We start from the raw sequence: 19,250 nt of genomic DNA on the forward strand, positions 1-19,250 counted from the left end.
CTGTGAGCACTAAAGGAGATTATATAAATAGTACTTAACAACTGATTCTCTCCCATTCTTAGTACTATCTTTGTTACTGTAAGTAATAAAATAGATATAAACCCTATAGGGTTTCCAAAATACCCAACATCCTAATATTTACATTTCAAAACCTTCCATGGGAGGGAGAAGAATTATGTAAAACTTGAAATTCTTAACTATTGATATTTTTTATTTATTTGGGGATTATTTTACTCCCATTCCCTATTTAGTTCAGAGGTGTGGAGTTACACTTTTTTGGTTGCTTGCTATTTTTCCTTGCATTTAAAAACAAAAGTCCACTATAAAATTTATTATGGAATGTGAAAGTGGTAATATAAAACAAAGCATAATGAGCTAAGAATGAATAAAAGTTGGCACTTAATGTTTAAAATTTCCTTTTGCTTCTATTTTGAAGTTGGAGTTCAGCACTATAAACTTAAGATGAATTAGCTACTCCTAGTTCAGCTCTTAGTTTTCTCATCGGAAACCACATAGGCTCAGACATACCTGAACAAATTCCCTTAGGTAGTACCACTGTCTGATAAAACTCAACCGAGTTTGCTACAGGGAGACCACTGGAACAAGAGGTGGATAGGAAGGAGAAGTGACTCCCCTCCCTTCCCTGCCCTACACAATGATAAATACCAGATGGCTCTTAGTACTTCCTTAATTTAACTGGTTTTGTCTACTCAGGAAATAGAAAGAACATTCTACTTCATGCAAAAGGTGCATCCAAATGAAAGAACCTATTTAAAGGAGCATGTTTTAAGCTTTATTCCAATAAATCATTTTGCTTGCAGCTGCAAAACTAATTGTTCTTAAAGCTAACAAGGATTATCACTTGTAAGCCAGGTTTGCTATTTTAAAACCAGAAAAAAAATGGAGGGGGGTCAGGGAGCCTGTGTCCAGAAAATGATATTCTTTCTGTAATGGAGGAATTACACGAAAGGGATAAATTTAAATTTTTCTCTTTTTGTTTTAATTTTGGTAATTATGTACAATATAATATTAATCTTATTTTTCTTATTTTCTTAAGAGAATAATAATTAGAACTCTCATGCATGTTTCTCTTTTATTCCTCTACATATTCACTCATATTTCTAAGTTTCCTCTTCTGTCTCTATTCTGCCTTCAAAACTGCTTTTTTTTTTCCACTCTTGTGGGTAAAACTGTAAATTTAAAGTAGAGGAGTAAAAAGACAAGGGGGAGTCTAAATAGTTTTACATAAAAAGGTTGTTCAGCATGTCTAATCCCAAAGCAGCTTATAATGTAAGCCTGACTCTTAAAATATAATATCCAACGAAGCAGATCATAAAATTTACTTTTCAAACACTTTTTCCCCTTCAGAACAAATAACCTTGGTTCTATTATGTCTTTTTCCCAGTTCGTCTTGCTTTATTATTTAAAATTCTCTTAATCATTCTTTAGTTGTTTGGTATTGAACTGCAAACAGAAAGCTGAAACAAGAGCTGGACCAATAGAAATAGGGAGATGATGAGAGCACCTCTCACACCTTTGTGCGATGGAAAATCACATTTACATTTCTGACTCTTGGAACATTATCAATGTCTCTATACCATATAATACTAACCTGACTCTTCTTTCAAAAAGAATAGTAAATGAATTTATAATTATACAGCATATTAGCTGTGATCTCTATTAGTATTAAACAATACTATGGGGTTTTGTGGTGATTACTTTCCATATGCTAGTACACTTAAGATGCAAAGTAAATCTGCCAGATTGATATTTTTTTTTAAAGAAAGGAAACTGGAATTCTGTGGCATGAGTAGCAGAGCTAAGGTTTCACCTCTCTCATATTCTCTAACAAAGCTCCTAGTTTTTCCAATTTGCTTTAATAGGTGCTCAAAAAATACAAAAGGAAAACCAACATCCTGATAGTACCAAGTAAACAATTTAACATGAGACTAAACCCTATTTTTTCATTCCTTATTGAAATAGGAAATATTAATTCCCAGTATTTCAGGATACTTACTTCCAAACTTTCTTACCAGTGCTTTAGACCAAAAATTGCTAGAGGTATAAGCAGGAATAAATAAAAAGCTTTGAGGAAAAAAGCATATTTCATTTGTGAGCTTAGACATTAAAGTTAATGCAATCTAAACAATAACCTTTGGAACTCCAAGGGGAAAGCAAAGAAACAAGTCTTCATGCTCAGAGAAGAAATAAAGCTAGAGTACCATACATCGTGTTTTGCCAAAGGTTATTAGTTCCCCATGAATTAAATTACATATATTACTATTGTTGTTCTCAATTTGGTTTTCTCTGTAATAGATAAAAAGTTTACCTGAAGACACAAGAGATTAATAAACTGTACTACTGGGTTTCTTATAGAAACAAAGCTAAATGCAGAGTTGCTAACTCTCTGGACAATGAAAGCTACCAAAGAACTCATCTTGATTAAAGACATTTTAGGATATTTTTCTTTTTCAGATTAAGCTTATCAATACTGATTAAATTATCTGAACAACTGGTAAATTCTGTATTTCATTTTGCCACAGTGTTACATTCTAAGAAGCCAAACCATCAACACTTTGTATTTTCTTAAACCGGAGAATTTATTCTGACAGGTGAATAAGACCCTGAAGGGAACTGTGTGTCCTATGTTAGTACTGCAGGTGTCTGCTTCATAGATGCTAACATTCAATGGAAATGTTTTATATAATTATGTATTTAAAATAAAGAGCCTTTCGTTGTGTACACCTTAGTTATTATAGAAATGAATTTTCACTCCATAAAATATTTGTAGAAATGCAGACTGGCAGTTCAGACTTGGTTAGGAGATTGGCTGCATCATTTGGTCCTCTAGTGGCCAAGGGTTGGGGGATATTTTATTTTTTTATTCCCCCCCCCCCAAAAAAAAAATTGACCTTGAAAACATTTCTTTGGGGTAGGTAAATTTTACAGGTGCAAAAAAGATTTAGGAATATACTTTGGAGCCTGAGAAACAAGTTCTGAAAGAGTGTGGATAGAAAATTTGGAAACTTACAACATCTATCAGGTAGTAGAAAATTAAATATATTTTCCATTTTTTTTACATTCAAACCTCTAAGGCACAAGTGAAAATCTTATAGCTAGGGGCTGAATCTGGATACATAAACACTGCACATTACCACTCTGTATTATCTGTCTAGTCTCTTCATGAAATTAAAATATCCTCCTGGTCTGTGAAGGCCTCAGAACCTCAAATCCCTGCTTAAATCTGTCTCTTACATTTGATATGAGGATTCATTTACATAAAGGAATAAAGGAGGCAGCTATGACCTATTATCAATATTATTTAGACATTTAGTGCAATGCCTGGCATATACTCATTACTCACTAAATTGTAGCATAATGTCATTTAATATCTTTATGCATTTAGAAAGGCTATTTCATCTTATTCAAGTCCTCTGATATAATGATTTGACATGCTCTCCTATTTTATCACTATAGATAAGGTTATCTGGAAATGCTCCTATTTTGTCTTTATAATTTTACATACACTTTCCTTCCCATTTTGCCAGATTGCCTACATCTATCTAGAATAATAACACTTAGGAAACTAAGAAGGTTACATCTTATTTTTTGTCAACATCCATTTGAGACAAAGTATCAGATTGAAGTGGGAAATACTTATTAAAATGCTTGGGTGTGGGGCTATCTTTTCCAATTATCTATGTCATTTAGAATTGCAGCATCTGTGTATGTTTATTTATACATAAAGCTTAGCATAATATGCCAATTTGGAAAAAATGACAGTAAAAGTTTCATGGACATACGTTAAAACATTTTGCATCCTGCTAATACATGCATAGAGCAGTATACTGAGTCATCTAGGTGAAATACACCAATGTGTATGCAGCCAAAGAATTATTTAATGTTTTATTAACCTCAAAACCAGGTTTCTCATCTTTCTCTTAAGGAGCACAGGCCAGAAACAGTAGGGACAGAAAGTCTATGCAATTACTTCTCTCCCATGGTTTTTCACTGTCCTGGGTGAATACAGTAGTCAATCAGGGGTGAATAGTATGTCTCATTTCTATGAGACTTCATGGGAGGTACACCTAAGGCTGGTGCTTTTCAGTCACATGGAAGACAGAATATTAGTAAGCATATATATTTCCCAGATAGATGCCCCCCCCCAGGTGTCACCCAGGATGTTCCATGCCTTGTCAGTAATTCATTATGCTCTACTCTTCTTTATCTGCCTTATCAATAACAATATTTCCCTCTATGTCAATATTCTTCACTAACCAATTGAGTCTAAATGAAATTTAAATATTTGGGTTTCTTTAGTTTAAATATGAAATATATTTGTAACATCCCTTTCTTTTTATTTATGTTTTCTAGGATTGACCATTAAAAATCCTACATGGAATTCTTTTCTCCCATCCTATGGCTCCTTTCCCATTTGGTCCCACATCATTAAAGAATGTTTACATTTCATGTTTTATTTAAACAAGATTGTATTTCAATTACCTTGTCCAAAATGAGCTCCCCTGTGCACGCTTTGAACGCCTTGGTATCCCAAACTCCGGCAGATGACTTGTCCAGCACGTAATTCCCATCGATCATCACAAACTGTGCCCCACTGACCATTGTGGAAGATCTCCACCCTGCCCTCATGAGGCCCACTACCGCCCACCAGCCGAACTGTCTTGGACTGAGCTGTGAAGTAAATAAATAAAAAAACAATAGGATTAATTATGTGCACTTTGTTTCCTAATGCATTTTTCTTTTCAAAAAAGTGTTTTAGCATGCTTTTTTTTTTTTCAATAAGTTCCACTATGGGAATAAATATTAAACTTTCTAGCACCACCTATTGCTCAAGAGTTTAACTGCAAGCATCACATTGGTAAGAGATGAGCAAAATCCATTCTAACATTTTTATGTTCTATGTATGAGAACACTTCAATGATTATGTTTCCATGAGCTTAAAATCAATAGTTACACGTTTCTTAAAGTTTAAAAAATTTTTCATACTATTTAAAAATGTATAACAAAACGATTCAGTATTTTCCTGACACATTTTTAACACACAATCTTGAACACACAATCCAGAGATTTTCAGTGGTACAGGATGTCAAGGAGCAGATTATTTTATAATACCAGAAACAAAAACATAGAAAATTTCCTATCTTTTGCTAAGAGAAACAAGGTACAACTAGCAACAACATTCATTTAGAAATGGCAGGGGCATTCCTTCTTATTAGGTTTCTGGATTTTTTCCCCCCAAACATTGGTGCTGTATATGTGTATGTATGTGTGTCCTCTTGCATGCATTTGGATAAAAGTTAATGATATAATCAGAAAGTTCGTGGGTATTCTGAAAAATGACTAGAGCACTAAGCTTTACAAAGAAATAAACTGTGTTCATAATTATAAGAGTAATTTTGTTTTGTAATATCTAACCAATGAAAGTTATCATATGTATGATGTTTTGAAAAATTTGATCATTCTACAGAGAGATTCACATGAATTTCAAATGTTTCTTTCCTACTTTAAAAAACAAATATATACATTTTTCAACCTAGGGGCAGATAAATAAAAGTATACAATTAATATAAAATGATTTATCTTGAGTAATGAAGTTTTTTAAAGTAACCTATGTATGCTATTCCAGTGAGTATTTGTTTAAAAATTCATCTGTGAAGAATACGATGAAATTTAAAGGAAGATATTTTTTTAAAATGTAATTAATACTATATACAATTATTAATATTCTTAATAATCATAAAAAGTCAATGAATAAATACAGTTCTATTTATCTCTTTTAAATATAAGCCTGAGGAACACTATATTATAAAAAGATCAAGAAGTAATTATCATAACAAAAATATCTGTCTAATGTGAAAATGGAGTTAGGGTATAGTTTTCAGAGGTCAATTAATTGAATTCAGTAACATTTTCCCCCCAATTTAAGAAATTTAGTTGAACCAGTAAGTCAATGACATGTAAGAAAAATTGAACATATCCCATAACAAAACTAACTGAGCCACTCAAAAATATAAAAAGGTGACCTGCTATATATATTATTATAATTATTTTCTTGATTCTTCCAAATGTAATTCCATGCTAAATACTGAATTAATATAATCATGCCAAAGTGCATAAGTCATTCCTTACTCAATAAGCATAAGTTAAAAATATTTTCGAAATAGAAATAATTTGTAATTAAGTTATTTAAACTTTCAATTACTGAGTAAAATACCTGGGTGACCCAATCATTCACTATAATTGCCTACGAAAATGAGAAAGAATAATCTAAGAATGAATTGTGTAAAGATTTTCAAAATTAGAACCAACTTTTATTAACTTGTGTCATGTCCAAATGCTTATTTTTATGTGAGTAGAATATATCCAAGCCTAATGTATTTATCATACATGCTATGAAAAGCAGGAATATTCAAACATTATGTGAACTTGGCTGTCTCATTGCCCAAACTAGTGTATGTAGGCATTCTCAGGGTGCATTCTTTGCTTTTTACTTCTCAAAAAATATCATTAATGAGTCTTGCTTGTCCTGAAACAGTTGTTCTCAAACATTAATATGTAACAGAATCATAAATTGCTGGCCCCACAACCAGAATTTCTGATATAGTGGTCTTGAATGGGGCCTGATAATTATTACTTTTAACAAGTTTTCAGGTGATGCCGATGCTGTTGGTCCAGATATGACACTTTGAGAAACCCTAACCAGAAGATCACATTACATACTTTTATATATTTAAGAGAGGATGCATGTTATATCAGAAATAGCTACCAATGCTTATAAAATAATTATAAAATAATTTAGTTTCATTTATTGCAAAGAGAACGACTGCTGCTTTCTCAAATCCTATCTATGCTCACAGGATTCTAAGAGGGAGGAAGTCCTTCAATCAAATTCTTTAGGGCCAAAATGATCAAATATGTTTATGCCTATCTGTCACCTGAAATATTTTTCAATTATAAATCAACTATTGACAGGTGATCATTCTTTGCTAATCCTTAGTTATCTCTGAACTAATAAAGAGGACTGAGGCAAGTCAAGACTCAGTGGAGAATTGACATCCCATACCATTGTGCTACTCTGTTTTGATGGAGAAAAGTTTGTTTTGTCATCAGTCTTAATCACAGCATTTCATATAATCTTAGTCACAGCATTTTATTCTGTTAGGTTGCAGATCAGATTTTTTTTTCTGATTTAACTAACTCATCATTATATGATATCTATACTTCCTTGGCATCAAGCTAATATATTTAGTCAAACAGATTTTTTCACACACACACACACACACACACACACACACACACACACACGTATTTGTATATATGTATATATGATGGCTGTCCTAATTCTCTTTTTAACTTTATTAATATAGACTTTTCCAGATTCAAGTCAGATAAACACAGAAAAGCATTGAATATGTGCCTGCTGAATAATTTTCTGTATTAATTATAACATTTTAATTGGTGAAAAAATCTAAACAGAAACCAAATAACAAAAATGAAAAGGATAACATAGAATTAAGGAAAATGTGATATCTTGTGGAACTGAGATATAGATCACAGTTAGGTATCTGGAACTGATGAGCCAAGACAAATCTGCTCAGAACTACCCAGCTGTTATCCAGGTTTCTATCTGTAGGTTGCTCCAATCTAATCTTTTCTTGCAAGCTGTGTATCTTTGCTCTCCAGTTTGCATAGTGGAACTTTGCTAACAACCCTTAGTTTGTGTTATGTGGTGTCTTTCTTAGTGGCACTTCTAATGATCCAGGCATGCTCTCTAGGGCACTGTTTGGGAAAGATGCCCACATTTGGACTAAATAGCTTGGGTCAAATATTTACGGTCACCTGCAATAACATGGCTCTCCAGGAGTGAGGGTGGGGATTCATCCCTGTTAAAGGAAGAGTTTTAAGCAGACAAAATCTTAAGTCCATTCTGTAAAAGATATTTTAATAATCTTGGTATATTTGTGCAATATTAATAATATTAGATGTTTAGTGCTATAACTTTTTGTATCTAAAACTGTAGAGTATATCTGTCATTACAAATTCAGGAGATTTTTAATTTCCCATTTAGCAGTTATTCTTCTTGAAGAGGAGCTATGATTCAACTATGATGAGCTTCTGCAGAAAGACAAGATCTGCCATGTAGTTTTAGATATGAGATTAGTTAGGCTTTAATATTTACAAACACGAATTTTACCTTATGGAGGGACTCTTCTGGACCAGTAGTAACTGTGGTCCACTAGCCAATTCCAACCTGATTTTTGTTTTGCACATTAAGTTTTATTGGAATACAACCACACTTATAGGCTTATATATTGTCTATGGCTGTTTTCAGGTTACCAGAGCAGAGGTGAATAGTTGTGATAGAGACCATATAGAATTTAAAATATATATTTGCTATCTGGTCTACAGAGACATCTGAGTGCATCCTGGTATAGTTACCAAGACAATAAACAAGAATGAAAGAGGATTTAAGTAGGGATACTCCTAACAATTGACTCCTGGGATAAATGAGGTCATGACTGATCTCTGCTCACCTCTCCAGTCAAACCCTTTGAAAAGTTCTCCACCTCTACATTCTTAGGCTTTGTATGCCAGTTATGTAACTACTCTCATTTTCTATATAAGTCTTACTCTGATTTATTTCTTTATTTTTTTGATACAGGGTCTCACTAAGTTGATAAGGGCCTTGCTAAGTTGCTGAGGCTGGCCTCAAAACTTGCAATATTCCTGCCTCAGTCTCTAGCCACTGGGAGTACAGGCATGTGCCAAGGCGCCCAGCTTAACTCTCCTTGATTTCTGAGGCTTTGGTCCCTGAAATACATTTTTCTTCTTTCCCTACTTCCCCTCTCATTTCTCCACCCTCCATCCCAGGTATGGTAAAGTATCATTTTGGGGTTCCTATAGCACTACTGGTTTGTACAAAAGCATCAAGACCTTGTCTATTTTCCCCAATGGACTTAAGATCTTTATGGTTATCTCTTTAGCACCCAACAGTGTGTAGGTTGTCACTTAGTGGTCACTTAATGAAAAGTTATAGTATGTGTGCATGAGGGATGGTAAGCTCCTCTTAGTATGAGTTTGTGGACTACATTACCTGAGTGGATTATATTGGCAAGTACTTAAAGATGAAAGAATAGAAGAAACAAAATTTAGTGTTTTTCAAATATCTAGAGGAAATACAGTTCATATGTGTAGAAACAGAGTAAACTGGAAGGAAAGATTGATGTAACTGACATATAGACATGGGTCTGAAAGGCAAAACCTACATGGCTAACTACTGAGAACCTGCCAGGCTTAAAGCACTTGGTAGGAGGGTCTGATTAGAAGCCTTATACATTCTAAAAACCTGATTTTTGTTAACTTGTAAAGAGACAGACTCATGCTAAACAGAATATTGGGACTAAATGTCAATTCAGTTTACAATGAGTGATGTAATTGCCTCAAAAACTTGAATATTTGAATCTGCATGACCAGGATAGTGTTTCCCCACGGGCAACTACGTGCAAAGTCAAATCACAACCAGTGAATTATTAGCTTAACTAATTTATAAATTTACAATGAGACATATCAGTGAGGTTTTTGCCTCTGGGAATAGCCAATGCTTGCTTTTTGTATATGTTAATACATTCTGTCAGGTGAGGAGATTTGACATATCTCTGCTCTGATTCATTGTATGCTCATTTGCAGTTTAACTTTCTAGAGGCAACCTCACTATTCTTATTTCTAGTTTTTTGTTTTTTGTTTTGCTTTGTTTTGGTACTAGGGATTGAACTCAGGGCCGCTCAGCCACTGAGCCACATCCTCAGCCCTATTTTGTATTTTATTTAAAGACAAGGTCTCACTGAATTGCTTAGTGCCCCGCTTATGCTGAGGCTTTGAACTCAGGATCCTCCTGCCTCATTATTTCTAGTTATTGAGGAATGAATAGATACTAACAATTTCTTCATACTTTCTAAAGTTCATATATAAAATAAAAAAGTATATAAAGAAGTTATTACACAGATAGTTAATTCATATTTCTATTACTATAAGACATCAAAAGAAAAACAGGTAACAGAGCTAGGTAAACAAAAGAAGAAATAGCTTTGTAGTCTAATTTGAGGGAGAACTCCAAATATAATAAAAGTTAACAATTTCAGTAATTATTTTTTTATAAATTTTATTTTTTTAAAGCTGGAGATAAAACATAAATGTATTAAATATTTCAGAATAGAGGAGTATAATTAATATTCTATAATTAATTATATAAATAAAGAGGTATACTCCCAGCCCTCTTTTTCTTAATTTTGAGACAGGGTCTGGATAAATTGATGATGTTGGCCATAAACTGAAGATATTTCTACCTCAGCCTCCTAAGTATCTATAATTATAGGCAAACAACTCCATGCCTGGGTTTAATGGATAGTTTTAGAGGAATTAAGCATAATTGTTAAAATGAGCATCTTAGGTGATTATATTAAGATTAAAATTTTGATTATTCTCATTATGTGTAATTATAATGCGCCAATGAAAGGGAAAGTTAGAAAAATTTTAATTTGCAATAAAAAATTAATTATAATTATGTAAAAAAATTGCTACATAATAAGACTAAAAGGAAATTCTCAAGCATATGAACAGTATTATTGCATGTGGTGCAGAAATTGAATACATATCTTTTCTCTATTTTCTTAATTACATTATTTTTTAAAATTATGACCAATTTAATAAAAATAATTAGTAGGCTAAATATTTGCTAATGTCTTTACTGTTAGGAAGCATTGATGATTTCATAATGCTGAAATTCACAAAATTGAGGGGAAAGAAACAAAGCTCAGAAGGAGAGAAACAGTATTTTGTTATTTATGTAAAGTAACTCATAATACCATGTATTGTTTATGTATACACACATGTAGTAAATTCATAAAAGTGTAAGTAAAACAAAGCATGTAAACGCCAAGATAAAAGCTCACTCTGAAAATAAAGGGAGGTAGGCTTAGGGGAACTCGATGGTATTCTTAATATATTTTTATAAAATCCAGTATGTGGCCCAGCACAGTGGTGCATGCCTGTAATCCCAGCAGCTAGGGAGGCTGATACAAGAAGATCACGAGTTCAATGCCAGCCTCATCAAAAGTGAGATGCTAAGCAACTCAGTAAGACACTGTCTCTAAATAAAATACAAAATAGGGCTGGGGATGTGGCTCAGTGGTTGCCCCTGAGTTCAATACCTGGTAACCCCCAAAATAAAAAATATGTATAGTCAAAGAGTAATTGTCAACATCTTAAAAATCAAGTTGTTTTATACATAACTATTTATTAGCTATTTGCTATAAATATTTTTTCTTCTTTACATTTTACATTATCTTTACATTTGAAATATATTTTACTTACAGAATCAAACAACAAATTCACAGCAATGTTAATGGTGTCATACCTGGGCCCTAAACACATTATCAAAGAGTTTTTTTATATGTCTTTCCTTAAGATATTATGAATCTACAATATTAATATGATAGACAAAACTGTAATCTGCACACAGAAGTCAGGGAGGATGTGACCTCTGGGGTCTTCTTCACATGTGACCACCACTGCTATTGAGTAGAAGTAAAAAACCAAAGTTAAAAAATTATTTTGAGGAGTAGTTCAATTATAGATGGTCCCCAACCTGTAATGGTTTAACTTTATGGTGTTTTAGCTTTACAAATGTGCAAAAGCAATGCATTTTCAGTATAAATGAATCTTGAACTTTGAATTTTGGTCCTTTCATGGCCAGAGAAACACCATCCTATACCCTCTTAAGGTGCTGGCAGTCGTAGCAAACTGCAGCTCTCAATGAGCCCCATCACTACAAGGACTATTGAGACCTCTATTGGCCTGTGTTGGTAGGTCGTGCTTGGTTGTTTAGGTGTATTAAATGCATTTTTAACTTATGATGTTTTCTACTTATGGTGCACTTATAACGATGTAATTTCATTGTAAATTCAGAAGCTTGTATAACATTATTGTTATATTGCTCACCCCAGGGTCATGTTTCTTTCTTTTGTAGCACTTATTGGAATTCTATTTTAAGGTAAAAATTATTACAATAGTAGTTGTTATATTTGAATTCCAAATGTAATACAGAAATCATATATATATGATTGCAGTTTGACCTGAAATCTTCACAATATAGCAAAATTCTTCCAGAACAGAAAATGATTATTTAAGATAATTACCTTAGTGAGGTATTTAGCTATGGAATGCACACCTAGATAACATTAGTTTTCTCCAGAAAAATAATGCAACATATTTTGTATCTTAGTTCAAAAGTCAAGGGATACAAGAATTTTGGAGATCTCAAAGTAAAGAGAAGAAAACTATAAGGAGAAAATTTCAGTGGAGATAAAGTCTATAAAGTTATTATGATTGCTGAGGAGAGACTGAGGTGAATGATCAGTGAGAAAAGATTGGTGTACCCACTAGCTGGGGAATTTCAAGTGCAGTTAAGATTCAACTTGAAGTTGTAGATGCTTCTGCATATGCTTTCCCATTATGCCCACATCTTGGTTAAATTCTGTTAGATTCCCAAGTGAAGCTAAGGCACTTCTTCAAATAAAGGCAGAGATGTGGTGCTCATTGCTGGAATGAGTTGGTGTGGAGAGAAGTTTCTGGCCAAAGATGCCTACATACATTAGTTTCACAGGGCTGCCATAGTCAATGATCACAAACCCTAGCTTGAAGGAAAGTTGTTCTCTCACAGTCTTGGAAGTCAGAAGCCTGAAACCAAGCAGTGAAGAAGGCTCTCTGTACACACACAATTCAACTGCTGAACAACTAAAATAAAGATTGAGAACTCAAGATAAAATTGCACTCAACTCATTGATTGAGAACTCAAGATAAAATTGCACTAAACTCAGATGATATTGTGGAAGTCTAAATGATAAGAGAAAATTACAACAATACATAAAAATGTGAAAGAAGACTGTCATTTCCTATAATTAATTTGTCAATTCCTTTTAATTTGTCAATTTTTAATTAAATCAATAGATAAAAGTTAGAATGATCTTTCTAAAAATGGCAAATATTTAAGATGAGAGAAGAACTTTGTGTTTGAAATTGTCAATTACAAAAACAATTTTATTTCCAGAAGTATATTGTTTATCTTTTGAAGGGTAGTGTTCATTTATTGGTATGTTTGCTGCCATTTTAGAGCAATCTTTTTATTACTTAATGTTTCATTTCTAAGTGATTCTTAATTTCTAGAATTACTCAGAAAGAGAACTTTAAAAACTTTATAAAGGGGAATAGTATAAACTATAGTATAAACTATCCATTTGTGGACTGTTTAAAGTTTTGCTCTTCAGTTAAAATCCTGGAACACAAAAATAGTCAAATCATCTATTAAGATATGAAATTTAATATTTAGAAGGCTCTCAGCATAAAACAGCATAAATTATGTTGCCATGCTTTCTGATTTCTGAAAATCTATGTATCAGATAACATGAAAGTCCTTATAACCCTTCTTCTAAGGGCTTGAGACATTGGTTAAGGAATTTAACCCCCTTGAGCCCTGATTTGCTCATTTATAAAATAAATACAATAACACCTATCTCCTAGGTTTGAGGTTTCTAATATAACAATATATGAAAAATTTGTACTATAAACTGCAAAGTACTATATAAAAATAGTAATACTATTATGAATACAATTTATTCTGAAAGTAATCTTAGGAGCCTATAAAGTTAAAAACTTAGGGATGTGATATCTGGGTACTGTGAAGTAAAATGTCCCAAATTTGGCCCTTTAAAGTTTAGTTATTCTAATTATTGGCAGATCTGAAAGCTAGGGTAGGATTTTCTAATGTTTTATGGTGGAAAAATACCTTTCCAAAAAACTGAGTGTTTGGACATTGACTTTGCATCTAAATAATTGAAAGACAATATGCCTCTTGTATGTACAGATTGATTTCATGGAATTGGTAGAAGACAATACTGCATATGGTCTTTATTCTGTGTAAACCTGGCAGGAGTGACTATAATTCATGTCAACAGCTGTGCCCAGAAATGGGTAGGGATATATTACACGAAGCTTCAAAAATTCTAAAAAGAAGCTCTTTCCTCTTCCAAGAAACAGTTGCTTTCATTTGCTGGATCACTGTAGGGTAATTATGGTAGAAACTCATTAGAATTAAGAAAAAAATATTGGCATATATTGTAACAGAAAAGAACAGAGAAATATGTTTAGCAAATGGTGGACATCAATATGTGGGCTCTTAGATCAAAGTAGTAAAGGCTTTATTTATTTCAAGAGGACTTCAGTTCTCACTCATCAGGGTAAGGACAGATTCTTTTTTTTTTTTTTTTTTTAGAGAGAGTGAGAGAGAGAGAGAGAGAGAATTTTTAATATTTATTTTTTAGTTCTCGGCGGACACAACATCTTTGTTTGTATGTGGTGCTGAGGATCGAACCCGGGCCGCACGCATGCCAGGCGAGCGCGCTACCACTTGAGCCACATCCCCAGCCCAAGGACAGATTCTTAAAACAGGATTCTTCTCTGGGCTAGAAGCCAGGAGACCTGGCTCTAGACCCAGGTGTTCTGCCTGTTTGCATCTTAATTTCTGCATTCCTTATGATGTTTTTTGTTATGACCTTATAGGATTCTCGTGAGAATCAATCAATGCATTATGATAATTCATAATCTTGTGTATAATATTATATGATTCTCACGTAAATTTATTATGTGAGAAATGATAAATTTATTGTGAAGAGGTTAGAGAGAAAAGATATACTGAAGTATTTTTCTTAAGTGATAAAATTTAGAATCAGATAAACGGAGATTAAAACTTGAGACCTATGACACATATATTAGTTATGTGATTTTCATAGATTACTAATAGCCCTAACTCCTTATAGGAGAAATAGCAGACTTACAGATTTCTTGTGAGAGATTAAGTAAAGGAGAGGTAGTATATGAAGTGATTTGCAGAGCGCCTGGCACAGAAGGATATTATAAATGCTAGTTATGTTAGTCAGCTTTTTGTCACTGTGACAAAAACACCTAACAAAAGCAACTTAAAGGAGGAAAAGTTACTTGAGCACAGTTTCAGAGGTTCAGTCCGTGGTTGGCTGTTGCCAGTGCTCTGGGCCCAGAATGAATTAGAACATCATGGCAGAGAACATGGCAGAGAAGTGATGCTCTGCTCATGGTGACCAGAAAGCAAATAGACAGAGGAAGAGGATGCAGAGAAGATGAACCCTTCCAAGACACACCTCTAGTGATCCACTACCTCTGGACATGGCCGACCTGGTTACCACCCAGTTAGTCCATTCAAACTAAGATGGACAGATTAGGATACAGCTCTTACAATCTAATTATTTCACCTCTGAATATTCCTGTATTAACACAGGAGCTTTGGGGGGAATATCTCATATCCAAATCATGACACTATTATTTATGAAAACTCTTATGTCTGGACAAATAATTAGAAATAGGTGATGGTAGCACAAAAGTATCATTATTATAAAAGTTTCTTTACTGCTTTGCAATTCAGAGTCCAAAAAGAACTTTTATAAAGCACTTACCACTGTCTATTACACAAACCCACTGAAATTTGAATCTGCATGACGAGTTCAGTCATCTCTGTATGATAAAATCCTCAGAGGATATTCTGATATCCTACATAAACTAGAAACAACTTCTATATCAATATGTACCAGAATTGGTATGGTTACTTAATTTTAAATCTTTCACATTATGGAATAACTGAACTAGTGCATTGCTTTCTAATAAACAAGCAGCAATAATATTTCTAAATATTATTGAACAACACAGTGAGCTTGGTCCACTTTTTCTGTATCTTGGACCCTGCACTCTGGGATTCTGAAGGGACTATCCTGTTTTACCACCTATTTAGTATTTTCTCCACCTGTTGGGCAATAAATATAGACCCTCTCCAGATACAGGAGTTAATCAAGGAGAAAGCTCAAAAATCCAAGCGGAGACAAAAAAAAAAGAAGAAGAAGAAGAAGGTGGCACTTTTTCTCAGGCACAGCTAAATGTAAAGATAAGACAGCTCAGCAAAAGCCTATCTGACAATGAATGTGACACATGAAGAGTAAGGGAGAAAAGTGGAAGCAGAAGTATATGCTTCTAACCCCAGCTATTCAGGAAATGGAGGAGGCAAGAATATTGTTTGAGCCCAGGAATTTTAGTTCATCCTGAGAAACACAGCAAGACCATTCTTTAAAGAAAAATAAACAAAAGTAAGAGAGAGAGAGAAAGAGAGAGTGCACAGTTTCAGAGGTTCAGTCCAAATGATCTAATTTGAACTCTTGGATCCTTCCATTCTTGAAGCAAAACCCATCTTATGAAAAGGTTAATTCTTTCTTTCTGAAAGAGTTAATTCTTTCTTTCTTTCTTTCTTTCTTTCTTTCTTTCTTTCTTTCTTTCTTTCTGTCTTTCTTTCTTTCTTTTTTATTGTGTTCTGTTTTGGTATTACAAGTAGACTAACACAATTTCCTTTCCCCCTTTTCATTTATGTTTTGCATTTTGGAATATTCATATGAACCAACACATTTTATTTCTTGATTGACCATGTTTTCATTATTTTCCACTTATCTATTCTTACAAATACATTGGTGGTGATCATTTTGGGGAAAATATAAATGATTTCCAAGGTCATTCTATTTTTCATTAATAGCTTCAACATTGGATATTGTTTACTTTTATTTCATGAAATGCCATAATGTAGAAGAATGTCAGTGAACTGAGAAAACATAATATTGTTCAGAAACAAATAAAAGTGAACTTATTCTCAGAACTATGAAATGTACCAGAATGCCTTGAATTTGTTTATGGTATAATTTAAACTCTCTTAAGAACAAATTGATAGAAAAGCAGAGAAAACTAAATTTTCTTGGAAACATTTTTCAAAACATTATCTCAGCCCTATGCTGAGAAAATTTAGACAGGAAACTGTCCAAGACACAAGATCAATTTTGATACCTTCTTCTAATGGACTAAATTGTGTCCTTGTCAAATCTACATGTTGATATCTTGCCTCTCAATGTGTATTTAGAAGTAGGGATTTCACAGAGGCAAGTAAGATCATATGAATTCATCAGGAAGGTGCTCAAATTCAGTAGGATCTGTGTTGTAGCAGAGAAAAAACACAAGTACAGCACTCACAGCACCAAATGTGGTCCCAGTGAGAAGGCAGCCATCTGCAAGCCATGCAGAGATGCCTTGTGGGGAACAGCTCTGCCAGCAGCTGGGTCCTGGACTTCCAGTCTCCAGATCCATGAGAAAATAAATTTGTTATTTAAGCTACCAACTTTTGGTGTTCTGTTTTGGTATTACAACCAGACTCACACAAATTTCCTTTCCCCCTTTTCACTTATGTTTTGCATTTTGGAATATTTATAAGAAAGAGGATCAATAGAGAACCTTGGTGGCATAAAGTTGAAAATATAAACATTTTCTTTAATTCACAGATGGTAATTAAAGCACCAAATATACTAACTAGGATGTGATTTCAGCACAACAAACATCTTGTTTTTTAAAAAAATGAGTACTTAAAATTCTAATTTAAGAGCTATGGGTGTAACTTAATGACGGAAAAGGAAGGAAGGAAGGAAGGAAGGAAGGAAGGAAGGAAGGAAGGAAGGAAGGAAGGAAGGAAGGTCCTATTTAAAAATTACAGAAGTACTTATTAAGAACCTTAACTACCTCAATAATACCTGAATACATTAATAATAATTTATTCAACTGGTTACTCTCCATGATTAATATGTTATGTCTTCTTTTGGTGCCCAGAAATTATATCCTTGGGTATAGTTGATGTACTGATTATGAGATTTAAGAATATAACAGGAAAGAGTTCTGGATGGAGGATATTTCATGATAGGATAGCTAATCATTTTGCAGGTGGCAGAGGTATTATGCTGAATGCCATGTGGAGTTTTTGTGAAAATGTTGTGCATACAAACGGATGTTTATATTCAGCTTTATCGGTCAGCATTTCTGGGAAGTGAAAATTCAGATTTATACAAAACATTATTAGGAAGTAGGGTCATTTGCTGAAGAATTCACATTAGAATCTTGTAAATAGCTTTTCTAACTTACCTGGGATTCAGGTGTTTGACTTTGAAGTGGATCAAGCATTATGTGAGGATTTCAGGGCCGTAAAAAAAAGAGAATAACAGTAGCACCGGGGAAAAATCAAGAGTCTGTTGGTTAAGTCGTAATGGGAAGAATTTCCTGGACACTTCATGTGCAAGCAATCTATGTTGTTCTAGGGAATTTGGTCTTGAGATTCACATTATGAGAGCAGCACATTTCTGGAGATGGCAGGTTAAGGGACCAAATAATAGATTGTGAACCTATCCTCAGAGGTGCTTTAATTTGAACAAAGTAAATGAACTTGTGTTAGTTCACGTAAAGCTAAATTTCTTGCAGCAGAATAGGATCTTTGAAGATCTTTGGAGAGGGGCAAGAAAGCTTTTTGGTCCTCAGAGATTGTGGAGGGCTGGGAAGCAGGGTGCCAGATGTTTCTTCTCCATCTGCATTCCTGCACATACTGGATGAATTTCAAATTTGCTGGTGTGAAAGACCTGGATGGGTCTGTATTGATTTTTTTCCCCTTCCAATTGACTCTGGTGAGTCAGGCTGCAAGAGTTATTTGGGGTAGGAACTAAATAGGACAAGTGCTAACTGCATGATCTATTACTGATTTAAATATCCATTTAAATTTAAAGACATATTGGATATTTATGCTATTAAAGAACATACCTATTGTGTTACTGAAATGCTGTATGTCTTTAGCAACAATTTGTGCAATCCCAGCAAGCTTTAAGCACCACATAACCATCAAGAATTAGTAGCATTTATCTAATTTACCTAGAGTCATCATTACCTTCAGGTATATTCTGCTCTGCTAGCTCATAACTAGTGCGACTAAGGAAAGAACACTGTGGAGTTAAAAAAAGAAACACAATAAAAGAAGAGAGAGATCAAAGCAGCCAAATGATACTGAGAAATGTTAAAATTGAGCCAGTTACTGAAATCAAGATGGAATATTAACAGGTAGCTCTTCCCCAGGTACACATAAGTAACTCTCATTAGTGATAATGGACGCCCTGTGAGCATTCTATGAGTCTATGCTTCTGAGTAATATTCTTGGGAGAGAGACTGCAGGCAATGTCTAGAGCGGTTACAAAGGTGGAAACATAAACAAATAAAGATTAATCAAAATGCTTTTTTTAAATTTGACC

At 33.7% G+C, this 19,250-nt stretch overlaps 1 protein-coding gene across 1 annotated transcript in view; it reads right to left on the bottom strand.

Annotated features, from left to right (window-relative positions):
• The window catches only part of MSR1 (macrophage scavenger receptor 1), an 80,457-nt gene that overhangs the window by 12,725 nt on the left and 48,482 nt on the right, over nt 1–19,250 (bottom strand). Inside the window, exon 9 of the mRNA XM_081269176.1 lies at nt 4,504–4,692. Coding sequence (XP_081125302.1) covers nt 4,504–4,692 — 189 coding nt within the window. The remainder of the gene's footprint in view (nt 1–4,503; nt 4,693–19,250) is intronic.

Source organism: Spermophilus citellus, assembly GCF_964194105.1.
Source record: "Spermophilus citellus genome assembly, chromosome: 16".
Taxonomy (NCBI): Eukaryota; Metazoa; Chordata; class Mammalia; order Rodentia; family Sciuridae; genus Spermophilus; species Spermophilus citellus.